The sequence below is a fragment of the Anolis sagrei genome, chromosome 1 (assembly GCF_037176765.1).
Source record: "Anolis sagrei isolate rAnoSag1 chromosome 1, rAnoSag1.mat, whole genome shotgun sequence".
In the NCBI taxonomy this organism is placed as follows: domain Eukaryota; kingdom Metazoa; phylum Chordata; class Lepidosauria; order Squamata; family Dactyloidae; genus Anolis; species Anolis sagrei.
The window spans coordinates 116,735,350-116,751,650 of NC_090021.1; the positions used below are offsets into that span (position 1 = coordinate 116,735,350).

Consider the following 16,301-nt stretch of genomic DNA (forward strand, 5'->3'; position numbering starts at 1 on the left):
TAATTTGAAATGTAGCCCAAACTGATCACTTTTAAATGTCTGTCTCCACATTATTACACTTTTTAATCAACATGTCTGCCCTGGTTTTGGATCAAAACTGCACAGGTGACAAACCACCTAGAAATAAATTCCCCTACCTTCAATTTCAACGGTAATCTGTATTGTTTATCAAAAGACAAGAAATGAGTAGAGTGTTAGATAAGTTGGTGTCCTAATGGATTCTTACCTTTTTGAGAAGTTTAAATCTCCAGTGGAAATTAGTCCTTGTATGTCCTATGTGTTCTGTAGTTTTGTGCTGGATCTCTGCAGTAGGGATCTTGCAGTAGGGACTCTCTAAAACAATGTACAGCTTTGATTAACCAGATTTCCAAATTGTATAGGGATCTTACAAATCTGAGCAGGTTTTTCACAGCAGACATTTGTCCTCAGGAGAGTAACAACCTACTCCAAGATTATATTAGTGAAAGGAAAAGTTACTATAGGATGGGCCAAATCAGAAGGACCTGGGAGGCAAAATGGAAGGTCTCATTTCCAGAATAAAGGGGAAAGATAAATATAAGGAGTTAAATAAGACTATTCTCATGATCAAACAATTGTAATAAGTATAGCAAGAGTAGTTAACTGTTCCTGGGCTAGTGGGGGGGGGGGGAGATGGGGATGTGGTGTTGGTGTTGGTGGGATTGGGGAAAAATACTGGTATTTTGACTGCTTAATTTTGAAGACTGTAAGGGGAAAAAAGAAGAGTAACAGTGAGAGTGATAAGGACATCAATGGAGGTGGCAGATCTAGAACATTCATTTCGATGCTGCCTCGTATGATTCTAGTCTCCTAAGAGAGGAGAATGCCAAGATACGTCTTTTGTGAAAACAATTCACAAAGAGGAGTGTGTCACAAGCTGTCTTCAGGGGCTCCTGACCATGGCTTTTCAGGGCCCTTCCACACTGCCCTTTATCCCAGGGTCTGATCCCAGAGTATCTACTTTAAACTGAAATATATGAGTATCCACTGCCAGATAGTGGAATAAACAGGTAATCTGGGGTCAGATCCTGGGATAAAGGGGCAGTGTGGAAGGGCCCTCAAACAAAGGCATAGAGTTACATTGAATGGATTTGCTTTGAGGATAATGGGCTTTTCTTCTTCAGGGATTTTTAATAGAAGTTGGTGTGTATTCTTGCATGGAAGAGAGTTGGACAAGATGATCACTGTGAACCCTTCTAGCTCTATAATTCTATGAAGCTACAACCATAGTTGAAGTTGTGCATGCATAGCTTGACTACCTTAGTTAAAAACAAACCTGTTTTAAACTTGTTTTATTTTTATTTATTTTTTTTAATTAAGCTGAACAGTGAGGTTCGGCTTTTTATCTTTTTCACTTAAAAAAACAAAACATCTAGAGTCAAATCAATGGGAAAATGGAAGCACACACCAGCGCATTGGCATCCTGATTTGGGATGCCTATATCAAGTGTACACTCCATGGGACACTGAAAATACGAGCAAATAGTCAGTGTAACAGGCACTTTTGTATAAGGGGGAATGTGAATCATAGATTGCTGATAAAATAGAAAGAAATAAACCTAACGTATTTTCTAACGTTATAGAGAATGAAATCTATTAGATAACATATATTGCTTTTTGCTCTTTTCCTTCTTTCATCTCTCCCCCGCCTCTCTCTCTTTTTGTTTGACCTAGGGATTGCATACCTCCACAATAAGAATTGCATTGCTTATTTTTATTTTGTTCAGAAATAGATATTAGTCATTTCATAAGGCCCACTTTAGATGAAAACAACCTGGAGGAATGTCATTTCATGCTAAAGTACTGTCTTAGTACTGGAGATTATCTCCCTGTGTTTGCTACTCTCTAGCAATAAAACACACTGCCCTGAACTTTGAATACTCATTTGTCAGTAGGTTTTACTTTATTCTGCCTAGATCGACAATTTCACCTTTAGGGAAAAAAACATGGAGCACTGCCTTCTAAGACAAGTTATTAGATCTTCAACAATTGTATGTGCTTCTGCAACAGAGGCACACTGCTCTGAAATCTACAGAACAGTTAGATGCAGTGCTGTAAAACATCTTTCATAGGTTTTCACTAACAGTTGGAGCTTTCTTATTATATGAATGAATTGTCCTGTGCAAGAGACAAAATTAACAGGAGCTTCTGGAAACAACCACTGAGACGAGGAATCACTGAAGTTTTCATCATTAATCAGAAAGAATAGAGGCATTCCCCTTGCTGGCTGGGTGAGGCAAGTTATTGGACACAGGCAAGTAAGGTCTTTGGTAGGCAGGTTAGACTTGCAAACCAAAAGTGTACCCTTGGACTCTCCAAAAGAATACATGAACACAAATCTGACATCAAAAACTAGGACTATACAAAAGTTTCGGATGAATCACAGATAATGAATTAAATCAGACTCATTCAGATCATTTGTACAAGTATCATTACATTATATTGGCATTATATTAGCACAATTTTCTTTCAGAGAAAAACCACATCATCATCAGTGATCACTCTTCTGAGTATGAATGTTTTCCAAGTGTAAGGTCTTGGGAATGGGTCTTGGGGAATGGGTCCATAGATGACTTTAGAGACTTATTCTTCGCCCATGTGTTCTTCTGCAATGAGGACATCAATATCTGATGGAAGACTGTCCCAGTCAGGGTTGGCTTGATGCACCTTCCCCTTCACACGTTTCTCCCTTTTATCCTCCATTCATTCCTCTTCAAATTCCACTAACTGGAGGTCACAGCTGACCTCGTTAAGGGCCAGAGTTCTCAGTGTCTATGCCACAGTGTTTAAGGTTAACTTTAAACACATCTTTAAATCTCTTTTCCTGCACATCAACATTCATTTTCCATTCTTGAGTTGGGAGTATAGTAACTGCTTTTGGAGGTGGTGATCAGGCATTTGGACAATGTGGCCAGTCCAGTGAAGTTGATGGTGAAGGATCATTGATTCAGTGCTGGTGGTCTTTGCTTCTTCCAACATGCTGACTGTGAAGTCTGGGCCTAGTTTTTACTCCCCCCTGTTTGCTCCCTGGAGTTGGACTGTTCCATTCTGCTAAGTGTTAGAGTAGGAGCTTAGGCTCCCCCTATAGGCCGAGCCATTTGGTTCAGCCCATTCTGGCTCATAGCCTGGTGGAAGGACCTTTTATTCCATTCTTTTTGACATAGTTTGTAGTAGTTAGCCAGAAAGTGTCTGGTCTGGCTTAGCAGTCTGAACAGGCCATCCTTAGCACATATTTGCCTCATAGAATAGCTATATTTGCCATATAGATTAGAATATATTTGCCTTATAGATTACATAGTACATATACATGCCCCAGAGTTCATAGATAATACATGCCACATAGAACATAGATACACATGCCTCAGAGACCAAAGTTTATAGATGTACATGCCAGAGACCTAAGCAGTACATGCCCCAGAGTTTATTGAGTACTTACCTCATAGAAAATAGTTTTGTTATTTACCTCAGAGTTGTACCTTATACCTGTTCCTTATTATTCTGATTCTATACCATCAAGATTCAAACTCCACCTTTGTATACCTTGTTTTGATTCATCTTGATTGTTTAGTAAACCTAATTGGTTAAATTTAGTCTTGTCTCTAGAGTTTTATTTTGGGGGAATTAGAGTAAATACAGGGCATACCGATAGTCACTGGGAAAATAGCCAGACACATATAGTTTTCCCTTAATCTTCCCAGTTGTGCCATCATACTGACATTTGTCCACATGTCTTCCCAAGATATTTGCAGGATTTTTGGAGGCAATGCTGATGGAATCATTCCAGATGTGTGATGTCTGTAGACAGTCCACATTTTGCAGGTGTATAACATTATTGAGAGGACAGTAGCTTTATAAACAAGCATCTTGGTATCCCTACGAATGTCCCAATCCTCAAACGCTCCCTGATTCATTCAGAAAAATGCTGCACATGTAGAGCTCAGATGGTGCTGCATTTCGGTATCAATGTTAACTTTTGTGGTGAGGTTGCTGTCAAGGTAGCAGAAATGGCCAACATTTTCTAATGTTACAGCATTAAGCTGTATTTCTGGCATTACAGAAGGATTGGTTGGTGACTGCTGGAAGAGCACTTTGGTTTTCTCAGTGTTCAATGACAGGCTGAGCTTCTCATATGCTTCTGCGAAGGTGTTTAGAGTGACTTGTAGGTCTTCGTTTGAATGAGCACAGACTACAGTGTCATCAGCATATTAGAGTTCTATGACAGATGTTGTTGTGACCTTGGTTTTGACTTTTAGACTGCTGAGGTTAAATAGCTTTCCACTTGTTCGATAGATTATTTCCATGCCAGTGGGTAGCTTCCCATCAACAAGATGCAGTATCATAGCAATGAAAATTGAGAGTAAAGTTGTCATCATGCAGGACCTGCAGGATGTTCACAAAATTGTCAGGGTATCCAATTTTTGGAGGATGGTCTAGAGAACACAAGAAACTCTTACCCAAGTACTGTTTGCTAGAATGCATTTTTAAGGTAATGATTACTGTTTGTATTTATTTACATTTGAGTACCTCCTGGTCTCATTGATCACAGCTTTTCACCAAGACTGCATCTACACTGCCATTTTATCCAGTGTAGGAAACTTGTTGGCCTGGTGTATCCACATGATGCACACAAGGTAATACAATTGAACCTGGGGTAAGCCAATGAATCTGTTAAAAAACACCCAGAAAGGTCCAAATCTTCCTGGAAGATCTGGACATTTCCCCATGTGTCATCGAGATCACAAATCCATATCCATACCACACTCCCTGGACTCAGGCAGCCCACGGAGATGGGATAGCAATGTTTCCCTGTCTTCTGCCCCCACCCTCATTCCTGCAAAAAAAGTACATTAAAACATCTCTTAACATTGCCCCAGGATTTGTACTTTCTGATTCAGCATCATTCTAGCAGCAACAGCAAAGAACACTTTCCTATAGTTTTATCTGGGAATGGGGGTACAGGGAGGATGGGAAACCCAGTCAATGGCCACCCCTGCTGAACCAGATTTCACAAATCTGGGCTGTATGGCTGCCATCCCATCACAAAGGTTTCACATTTTTGTGCCTGTTCCAGTAACATTTTTGCCAGTATGGAAAAGCCCCAAGTCTCCCTCCCCCTCCCTCCCTCTCCCCCTCTCTCCCCTCTCTCTCTCTCCCTCTCTCTCTCTCTCTCTCACACACACACACACAAACAACCTCACATGGGTACAACAAACTGCCAACTCAACAACCACTTTCAATGTACCTGGTGAAATGGGCTGTACTCCACAAAAACTCAATTAAATTTCCAGGTCTTCAAGATGCTTCATGCTGTTGTTCATTGTTTTCTGTTGCTGTTGCCACAAAAAAACTAACATTTATCTTCCCCTTCAGTTAGAAATTATCAAAGCTTATACATTCATGAATAAAATAAAATCAGTTAAAATGTAAAACTGAGAAAACAAAATGTTTCAAGAAAACTTTGCTTCATCAATTAAAATACTTTTCACTTTCTTTTTCTACTTTTTCACAAAGTCAATTCATAGTTCCCAAGGAGAAAATGTCCTCTTAAAAACCACTTTGAGCATTGTGTCCTGCTTTATGGTGGATCACTTTATGGTGGATCACAAAAACTCCTTTCTCACTTTTGGAAATCACTACTGGGATGTCAGCTTAAAGTTGATCATACATAAGATTTTTCCCACTTTGTAATGAAGCATATCTAATTCTTTAAAATACATATCCATTCCAAGGTAGATTTCACCAATTGCTCATTTCTTGTAACTTTTTGTATGACTGTCATACATACAATATTGTCCAAAGGGAAGCATTTCCTGTTAAGTCCAGGGGATAAAAATGCTTCAGGAGTTTTAAAGTTCCATTTAGAAGGCATTCACTTGAGCTATTGTTATCACTGATCCTAACATTCATACTGTGCAGCGGAGATCACTGATCCATACCCGTTCATCTATCTTTCAGGATTTGGAGGTACTTACTGTGAAATCGACAACAATGAGTGTGCTTCCAGTCCGTGTCAGAATCAAGGTCGTTGTGTGGATGGGGTTAACAGTTACAGGTGAGGAAAAACACCCCAAAGAATCACAAATCTCAGGCAGGATTTGGGGAATGTTTCAAACATGGACGGGATTATATGGGTTTTGTTTTTTACTTATGTAATATTTCTGAGCCCTTCAGTTTGCCTTTGATAACTGGGGGTTCTACCACAAGTCTTTCTCAAGCTGTCTAAATTATATATCTTTGTAAGTTTTAATGATGCCATGAAGCAAAATAAAAAAGTTAAATTATGACACTTTCATTCCCTATTAATTCTCCTGGCATTAAAGATTCTTTGCAGTTCACTCTTTGTCATCTTTCTCTCCAGGTGTCTCTGCAGAGAGGGCTTTTCGGGGACATTGTGTGAAGTAGAGATTAATGAATGTGCATCAAATCCCTGTACAAACAGTGGAACATGCTTAGATCTGATAAACAGGTTTGTGAGAAGAATCAAGCTTTTCTTTCTAATTAAAAAACCATTTCACTTACACAGCACATGCAGATTGTATGAGGCAAAACAGGCACACTATACTGTAATCTTTTACTGCCTATGAAGTAAATAGGCTTTTTATGAAAACATGGATGAAAGTATGGCTGGGAAACCTTGCGTCTCTAGATCAGTGGTTCTCATCCTGCGGGTTCCCAGATATTTTGGCCTTCAGCTGGTAAACTGACAGGGATTTCTGGGAATTGTAGGCAAAAACACCTGGGGATCCACAGGTTGAGAACAACTGTTCTAAATGTTTTGGGCTACCACTTTCACTCCCAGGTGTGTCTCGAGATATCTGGTGGGCCAAAGGTTTATATAAAGGTGATGATAGAAGAATAGTGGATAAATCTATCAGCATTCCTAGTTGATAGCAGTAGAATGGACCTTCCAGTATACTCCTGAAACAGAGGGCCTTTTTTGCAGTGACATCCTGGTTAAGCAATTCTCTCTCTTTGGAAACCCAATTGGCACTAACTTTGAAATTTGGCTTTTTATTAAAACCTTCAGGTTAAATTGATTTTATCCAGACAACATATGTTTTATGGTTCAAGATTGTTTTAATCCCTTTTTATATTGTATATTTTCAACTGATAAATGATTCACTATACATCTTTTTAAACATTTATAATGACTTACTATTTAAAATGGGTTCTATGTCTTTATTTTGATATTTAATTTTATTTGATTAGTATAATGCTGTTATTATTTTGTATTATGTTCTATTGCTGTAATGTTTTGTTATACATGGGGCATTGAATGTTTGCCTCTGTATATGTAACTGCCCTGAGTCCACCTGGGGGGATAGAGTGGTCTAAAAATAAAATTTATTATTTATTATTTTATTCTAACCCACCCTGAGGCCTTTGGCTAAAGGGGGAATAATAAATCTATAAAATTCAAAGTGTGTGTGTGTGAGTGTATGTATCTGTTTTTTACCACAAAGGCTGTTGGTAGGTGAAGGATTGTTGCTGGGTGAAGTGGCCTTTTGTGATGTCACTGGGAAAGAAAGGTGGCAAGTGCATGAGGGGAAGGAAGGGAGGAAGGAAAGCCACAAAGCCATGCTGCCATGGAGACAATGTGTGTAAGCCCTTTCAGGGAGAAAAGCGAGGAAGGGGAAAAAAGAATGGAGGAGGGTTGAGGGGGGAAAAAGGAGGAAAGGAAGGAAGAGAAAGGAAAGAGGGAAAGAGGGAAATAAAGCAATGTAGAAAGAAAAGAGGAAGGGGAAGAAGGAAAAGGGGGGAAATGAGAAAGAAAAAATGTAGAAGGAAGAGAGGAAGGAGGAAAGAAAGAGAAAGAAAGAAGAAAGTATGTGTGGGGGGAAACATCACTTCTGACACCCAAGGAACACTGGGTATATATGCAAGTATTATAATTAATAAATAATCCTGTTTGATGGTTATTTATGAACAGGCATGGAGCACATGCATGCTATCTCCACCTCAGAAATCTGTTCCATACTTCCTATTCCCAGTTTTGCTGACCTGTGAGGCATGATAGGAAGAAGGGTTTTATTCATGCTTATTGAATGCCAATACATCTGTCCACATAATTAGGAATGTAGCTTTTCCTGGACAGCAGATGAATTATATATTATTACACAGACTGGCAGTACCTTTAGTGTCCTTCACCCCAGGACCCTTCCACACAGCCATATAAAACAGAATATCAAGACAGATAATCCACAATATCTGCTTTGAACTGGATTATCTGAGTCCACATGACCATATAATCCAGTTCAATGCAGGTTTTATACAGTTGAGTGGATGGGACCCCAGCTAAATGCTGGGATGAAGGTGACTAACCATCTTCCTGACTCTTGACAACCATTATGGGTTTGTAATCAGAATCGGGGATTACAAGAAGAATAAATGTGTTGAAGCCGCTAACTGAGCAGTGGTAGAATGAACCTAAGGGATCGGAAATATCATACCACTTCTCTACTGAGTGGTTTTGTCTTTTTTATATATGTATCCTATTTAGAATTAACTTATTTTCCAGTCTATTTAGTGAATCACCATCATTGTCTAGTGGGAAAAGTGATTTGGTGGGATACCTGTTGTGGAAGTCAGATTTCTTTTTCCTCTGGATGTTCCCTTCTCTCTGAAGCCATCAGAACTTGGTCAACCCCAAATCTATTCCAGAAGGCTGGAGATCCTTTGGAACAGTATGGGAGTAGCACAAGAAACTGTATAGGAAAATAGTGAATATCAGCTCTCCCTTTGCTCATGGGAGCATCCAGTGGAACAGTGGAAATACACAATTGGACACAACCCAATGGTCTAAAATTAGCTATTAATTTCAAAAGAAGTCTGCATCATTTTCTCTTTTGCCCCCCTCCCCACCCTTACTGTATTAATTCCATCTAGCATCACATAACAATTACAGTTCCTATAAATATATTTGAGGTTTGTTAGGCACGAGAGAAACTTGACTATTTCAAAATCAGATCAAGAAGTGAAAGAAACCATTTCCAATTATTTTGACAGGGATGTTTTCAACCTGACACCAGACTGTAATAGATAGCTTCATGATCTAGTAGAAAAAATAGTATTGCTTATTGCTATCCTCTGAAATGTTCCTATATTTTCTCCTAATAGGTTCCTTTGCAACTGCCCACCTGGTTACTATGGTTTACTTTGTGAGCTGGATGTAAATGAGTGTGAAATTCTTCCTTGCTTGCATGGCGGAAGCTGCTTCAATCACCCAGGGGGCTATCAGTGTGTCTGCGCTCCTGGCTTTACAGGTATAGTACATTTGCAGAATGTTGCAGAAAAAAACAGGTCACATCAGAATATCTGAGCTTTGGAACACATCCCATGGTTGCGCCAATGTCAAAGATGAGCATAAGAGGTCACTGGCTTCTTGAAATACAAATCAATGTTTACCCCAGTGATTCTTGGATCTGCATCTTGTTAAGCATCTCTGGACCTTATTTACGTCATTTCTGATTTATTGGTTCTTTACCAATCCAGATACTTAGCTGAATTACATTAAAATAAAGGTTACATAGTGCAGAGCAAAAATCAATATTTTGTGAATTGAGCCAAGAAAAATAATTATTGGTATAGCTCTTGAGTATGTTTTGCAAATGCATATATCACACCCTTTTTCCAGTTTTCCCCATTTTTATCACAGTTTGGATGTTTAGTGCAACAACATAAATCTGGGCAGATGAAAAATAAATTGATTAAAATCTGATATTAAAAAGAAACTCTTTTACATTTGAATTTCTAATTATTTAATGTTTGCCTTCCTTAATTTGCTCTACTGAAAATTTAGCAGAGACGAAGATCTTTAAAGTTACACAGAAGCTACAATGCTTTATTTACTGAGGTGTGTAGTAATGAAATAAGTGGATCCTCCTAGCAAAAATGTTGGTGTTCATGATATATGGCTGGTGTGTTATAGATACCCGGGGTTGCCTTTGAAGACTGTTTGGAAGCTTCAAATAGTCCAGTAGGTGGTAGCCAGATTGCTTACTGAAGTGGTGTTCAGGGAGCATAGCACTCCCCTGATACATTAGCTCCACTGGCTGTCAGTGTGCTACTGAGCACAATTCAAAGTGCTGGCTTTAGCCTATAAAGCCCTAAATGGTTCTGACCCAGTTTACCTGTTCAAATGTTTCTCCCTCTATGACCTAACTCGGAGGTTAAGATTTTTGGGGGAGACCCTGCTCTCAGTTCCATCCTCCTCACAAGTCCTCACAAGGACAGGGTCTTTTCAGTGGTGGCCCCTCATTTGTGGAACTCCCTCCTCAATGAAATCAGAACAGCCCCCTCCATCTGTCTTTCAGAAAAAAAACTTGAAGATGTACTTATGAGACCAAGCATTCAGGCAGTAACTATAGCAGTGTAATAACTGAGAACTCTTAATGGACTGATTCTGGACTATGATTTTGAACTTGCATGATTTTAATTGCTGTTTTAATCATTTATCTTTTCTTGTTGGTTTTTAATTGTAATTGTTATATTTGGAATTTGTTTGTTGGGCATCAAATTGCTGTCAATTGTGAGGCTGCCCTTAGTCCCTTCGGGGTGAGACGGGTGGGGTACAAGTATGGGACATAACTAACCAAATAAATTAATAATGTATACATAAGGATTGGAAAGTATTATTTTAATAATGAAGTTCATAGCTAGATAATATTAGAGAAACAGTGTATTCAGTATATTAATTATCTTTTATCTCCTGTAATCCTAAGATTTCAGCTCCCATCAGCTCCAATCTAAATAGCCAATGTTCAGAGGTGATGGAGGGACCCAGCAGAGGTCGTGGTTTGAGAATTGGTCCATGACTCTGGAAACCAGGGTTTGAACTCTCACTCGGCCAGGTCACACTCTCTCGGTCTAAAAGAAAGGCAAAGACAAACTCCCTCTGAACCCAATTTGCTGAGAAAAACTAGCAATGAGTTGGAAGTTACTTGAAGACACAACAACAAGGGATGCAAAGGAACCAAAGTTTTCCCCACTTCTGAGCTGAGAATTAGAAAGTATTTGAGGTGTGTCTCATTACTGCTATCCTCTGATGGCACTCGGCAGTCTTCCATGGCTTGCCTGGGTCTGTGTGCCAATGTGGTCACCCAAAGCTGAAGAAAGTTTCATTAGTACTACATCAACACTGGTGATTTATCTCAACAGCACACAGTCTTGAAGATCATATTTTACAGCTCTAAAATAAAGAGAAAAGCTTAGAAATAAAGTTTACTATTTTGGACCCAAAATTCCACAATTAGCTGGTGAAAGGAAAGGCATGCAGGGTGCCTCAGGCATCACGTGCACCCTCCCACCATCACATGGTGGGGACAGGACAGGGCGCATTGACACCCTGTTCCCCATCATATGGGAGAAAGGGCAGCAACACACAAAGGGCAGCAACACACATCAACCACCATTTCCCCCACCAAAACACATTTTTCTCCCCTAGGTGGATTTAGTTGACACTTCCCCTCCACTTTGGGAGTAATGTGGGTGGGACCTGCTGAGTGTTTTCTAATGGCTCTCAACAGTCCCTATCCAGGTTGCGGAAAAAAAAGCAGCATAACTTGGCTATTTAGCCCCATGTGAGGAGGTCAAAGGCGATTATTATTCCAAATAGCAGGAGGGAAACCCCCTCACTTTTCCCACAGGAATGCTCAGCTATTTTACCATCAGTGGAACACAAGGCAAGCCTTCAACCAGTCTTCACCAGCCCTGTCATCAAACTATTCATAGCTCAGCAAGCATTTATTGCCTGCCCAGGGCATACAAAAACACCATTGATTTTGCAACATACAAAAGGCTAGAATCAATTGGTAGTTCCAACTAGTGGATCAACTAAATCTATTGTTGAGTGCTATATTGACACATAAGTAGGCCTCACTGAATAAGTGAGTTTAAATTTATTGGGATGATCAATTGGATTTAGATGAGTGTATCTGACCAGAAGGTCTCTTGTATATGAGTGGGAGAACCTCATCTCATCCATATATCATCTATGGCCCCATATGTCTTAAGGATTATTTATCTGGCTGTGGCAGTTTTCTATGACTTTTTTTTTTGTATTGTATCTGTTCATGAGGTCCCTTTCATAAGATTCCTATTGTTCCTTTTTTTCATTGCCAAGTAAGCATTAAATTCTAACAGATGTTGCTACTGAATTTAATTTATATGGCTTGTGAGAAATTATGGAAAAGTACCTTATATCCTCAATGCAAACTATTTTCATTAGCCAGCCTGAAGGAAAATGGTATTTTAGGAACATGTAAACTATGAGCATGGGGAAATGTACAATTCCTATCATGCAGTAAGCTGACACTCAGCATTGGAAAAAAATATTGACAGCTTGGAAATTTGAAAAACTTGTATTTTTAGAAAGGCACTATAGAGCTATGATGATGCATGACTACTTTCTATGTTTTATTGGCTTTATGTCACCTAATTCATAAGAAACGAAAACATATTGTTTGTGAGGGTGCCAACCTTCTCCATTTTGGATAATGAAAAAGACAATTTAAAAAGTCAATATGTCAGCAGTTTAAAGGCACTAGATTTATGAGGATATAACCAAGCAATATATTTAGCTGATTAAAAAGCAAATATGTTTCCAACGGCCTCTTCCTACTTTAATATACATGTGTGTGTATATATATAGAAATATCTACACATATTTTGCACCAGAGAGATCTGATATGCAGGCATTTTGTCAACAGCATTATGTCCAGTGTTGTCAAGTTATGACATTTGTAAGCAATGCCTTTGCTCTTTCTTTGTGTACATATAGCTTATCAATCATTTTGGTTACTTGTCTGTTAGTTGTCAATTCAAAATTAAAGCAGCATAAAAATTGCACACATTATAACAGTTACAATAATGTGAACATAATACAATTTGAGCATGCCTTATCTGGATTTTACAAGTCTAAAATACTCCAAAGTCTGAAATTGTCCACATAGGTAGCTGAGATATTGGCATGTTTGCTTCCGGAGGGTTCATTGTACATGAATTTTTTATGCAAAAAAATGTATAAAATTGCCTTCAAACTATGCTTATATGAAACAATAATTAATTATGTATCTAGACTTTAGTCCCATCTCAAAGATATCATAATGCACATATGGGGGAAGGGGTGTTGAAATCCAAAACATTCCTGCTAAGGGATCACCTAAGGATTCTCAAACTATCCTCTGCGGAGCACTTGGGGCTCTGTGGGTGATAGAGATGCTCTGCGGCACCATGCTGCTTCCCACCTCTTTCCTCCAGGGAAAGAGGGAAAGGCAGGGAAATTAAAGTTTTGAGCTGCAGAAAACAGCAGAAGCATCTTCCTGGGGCACAAGCCATTTTTCCTTGCCTCCTTCTCTGACCTCTCTTTTCCTTGCCACCCAGACCATTTCTTCCTGCCTCTCTCACTGCCCAGACTCTTCCTTGCCACCCAGACCCCTTCCTCCCTCGCTGCACAGACTCTTTTTCTCACTGCGCAGACCCCCTCCCCCCACTTTCTTTGCTTCCAAAACCCTGTTTCCCTTCCACTGCTCAGGTGGTGCTTTGATCGTGTTTTTCCTGCAAGGCAATAGAGGGTTGGACTGGATAGCCTCTGGGGTTTCTGCTGTTGCTACTGTTGTTGTTACAAAGGCTTGATGGCCATCTGTTAGGGGTGCTTTGATTGTGTTTTTCCTGCATGGCAATAGAGGGTTGGACTGGATAGCCTCTGGGGTTTCTGCTGTTGCTACTGTTGTTGTTACAAAGGCTTGATGGCCATCTGTTAGGGGTGCTTTGATTGTGTTTTTCCTGCATGGCAGCAGGGGATTGGACTAGATGGCCTCTGGGGTTTCTATTATTATTATTATTATTATTATTATTATTATTATTATTATTATTATTATTGCTACTACTATAAAGGCTGGGTGGTCAGCTGTTGGAGGTGCTTTGATTGTGTTTTTCCTGCATAGCAGAAAGAAGCTGGACCGGATGGCCCCAGGGGACTTCCTCTGAAATACTGTTAAGCTTATGTTGTTTAAAATTGTTTTTATTTTAAATATTGTATTTTATTGTTCTTACTTTCCTTCCCCCCCCCCCTTTCTTTCACTGTGTGCATTACTTCACACAAATGCTTTCCATCCATCTGTCATTGGCCCAGCCCATGTCTGATATATATACATTATGCATAATATAATATATGATATAATATATAAACATTTCTTGGGGCTCCACAAGAAACATATGCTTCAAAAAGGGCTCCACAGCTGGAAAGGTTTGAGAACCCCTGACCTAAGGAATACTCAACCTGCATGAACATACAAGTCACAATTGTGCATCTTTCACAATTCCTGCAAGCTAATGTGATAATGTAATTAATGCATTTTTAAAAAAAAACAAAAACAGACTTTTTTCATGGAAAAAAAATTAACAGAATCATCATTGAATGGTAGAATATTTAAAAAAAAATGAAAAATCACATTTCCTCAAAATCTTTTTACAAATTTTGATCCCCAGCTGATTTCATTAGAGTAAAATTAGCTACTGATTTCAAATGCCTTCATTAAGAAAAGTAATTATCTGTAGAGTATTTCATCATACAATGGTGAATAGGCTTGTTGTTTACTATCCACACACACAGCTAGAACAGACAGCTCAGATTGTTAAGTCAAGTTTGCTTTCATTACTTACAAAGACTAATCAAATATGTTGAAAGTGATTAAGACTCTAACTTAAACCCACAAATACTAAGAAAGTTTGGAAATGGAGATTAATCCCACAGTGCAAAGACACTGTGGGGAGCCATTCTTGATGTGAAGAAGTTTCTTCCTGGTTCATGTAGGTACTAAAAATATAATCCTTATCTACATATTTCCATATTTTGGGAGCTCAACAGAGACACAGTGTCTTTAAGTGTATGCTGCAGAGTTTATTTTTTCTTATCAGCCTCATCGTAATGATTTCACAGTGGTTGTATGGTAATACTTTTTTCTCCAGCTTTTTGCAGGCCATTTTTCTCCAGGAGGGTAAACGTTTTGACAAGAGATAAAACTGACAACCAATGTTAGAAGAAATTTCGGGAAAGATTCATATATACAGGCAGTCTCTGAGTTACAAACATCCAACTTACAAATGACTCATAGTTAAGAACTGGAGTGAGACAACAGGTAGTGATAAAAAGATATCTCTATGAAGGAAAATACATTCCTGAAAGACTTATCATAGGGAAAATGTATCTCAACTGAAGCTTTAGCACCAATACTTGTTTCCACAGCAAGCCATTTTTTTCAAAATCCAATTGTCAAAGGAACATAAAGTGAAATTAAATTTTCTGAACAGAGGCGCATACAGCAAAAGAAACACCACAGAGGTGTTACCCCTTTCCAATGCTATCCAAAGCATACATGCCTATGAATATGTATATATTAGACATGCAAAGATCTGTTTTAGCCATTTTACTTCAGCTTCTTTGGCCTGTTCAGCTTCTCTGGACAGCTGTAGTGGCAAGGGCTGAGCCTCCATGGTTTTTTTTTTCTCACCTGAAATGGCCCATGTGGCTGCTTCTTCCCTTCTGTTTAGGAGCACGTGATGCATGCTTTCATAACTGTTCCTCAAACCTGGGCTCCCTTGAAAGGAAGAGAGCCCAGGAAGGATGCTTCCTTAACCACGTTCCTCAAGCCCAAGCTCTCTTGAAAGGAAGAGAGGAAAGGAGCCCAGGAAGGATACTTCCTTAACCATGTTCTTCAAACCCAGACTCCCTTGAAAAGAAGAAATGATACCAGAAATGGAAAGGAGACCCTCGTAAGTTCCCCATTGGCTGCAATGGGCTGAATCTTCTTGATCTTTCAGCTTGAAAACAGATTTTTCCATTAGCCGATTTTTGGGAGGGTCCCGAAAATGGATGTGGGTACCCAAACATGGATCACCCTACACTGTGGTTTTGTACTTGCATTTGTACTTGCATGTTGATTCCCTGTTGTCATCTACATACAGAACAATAGCTTTGTGGTTTGGTGCCATTTTATCTACTGGAACCATATTAACACAGGCTTAATATTGTTTTCTAAGAATACAGTCAAACTATACTGAAAACAGGAAAAAATCTATTCTTAAAAGATACTTTAAAATGTTAACAACACATATACTCAACTGATCTGTCCTTTAAAGGTACAGATAGTTTAATAATAGTGGAGCTGGTTTTGGTGCTGATGCTAATAATGTTTTTTTTTTTTTGTGGTAATAATTGCTGATGGTATTTTCAAAATCTTAATGAATACAGTACTTCTTTTTACAATTCTCTAAAAGAAAAACCAA

The 16,301-nt window shown here is 38.9% G+C and overlaps 1 protein-coding gene across 3 annotated transcripts in view; it reads left to right on the forward strand.

Moving 5' to 3' along the window:
* Window positions 1-16,301, forward strand: part of EYS (eyes shut homolog) — a 1,026,188-nt gene that overhangs the window by 503,787 nt on the left and 506,100 nt on the right. For all 3 annotated transcript variants that reach the window (XM_067468024.1, XM_060752827.2, XM_067468032.1), the window contains 3 exons: window positions 5,973-6,069; window positions 6,376-6,483; window positions 9,135-9,280. In XM_067468024.1, coding sequence (XP_067324125.1) covers window positions 5,973-6,069; window positions 6,376-6,483; window positions 9,135-9,280 — 351 coding nt within the window. The remainder of the gene's footprint in view (window positions 1-5,972; window positions 6,070-6,375; window positions 6,484-9,134; window positions 9,281-16,301) is intronic.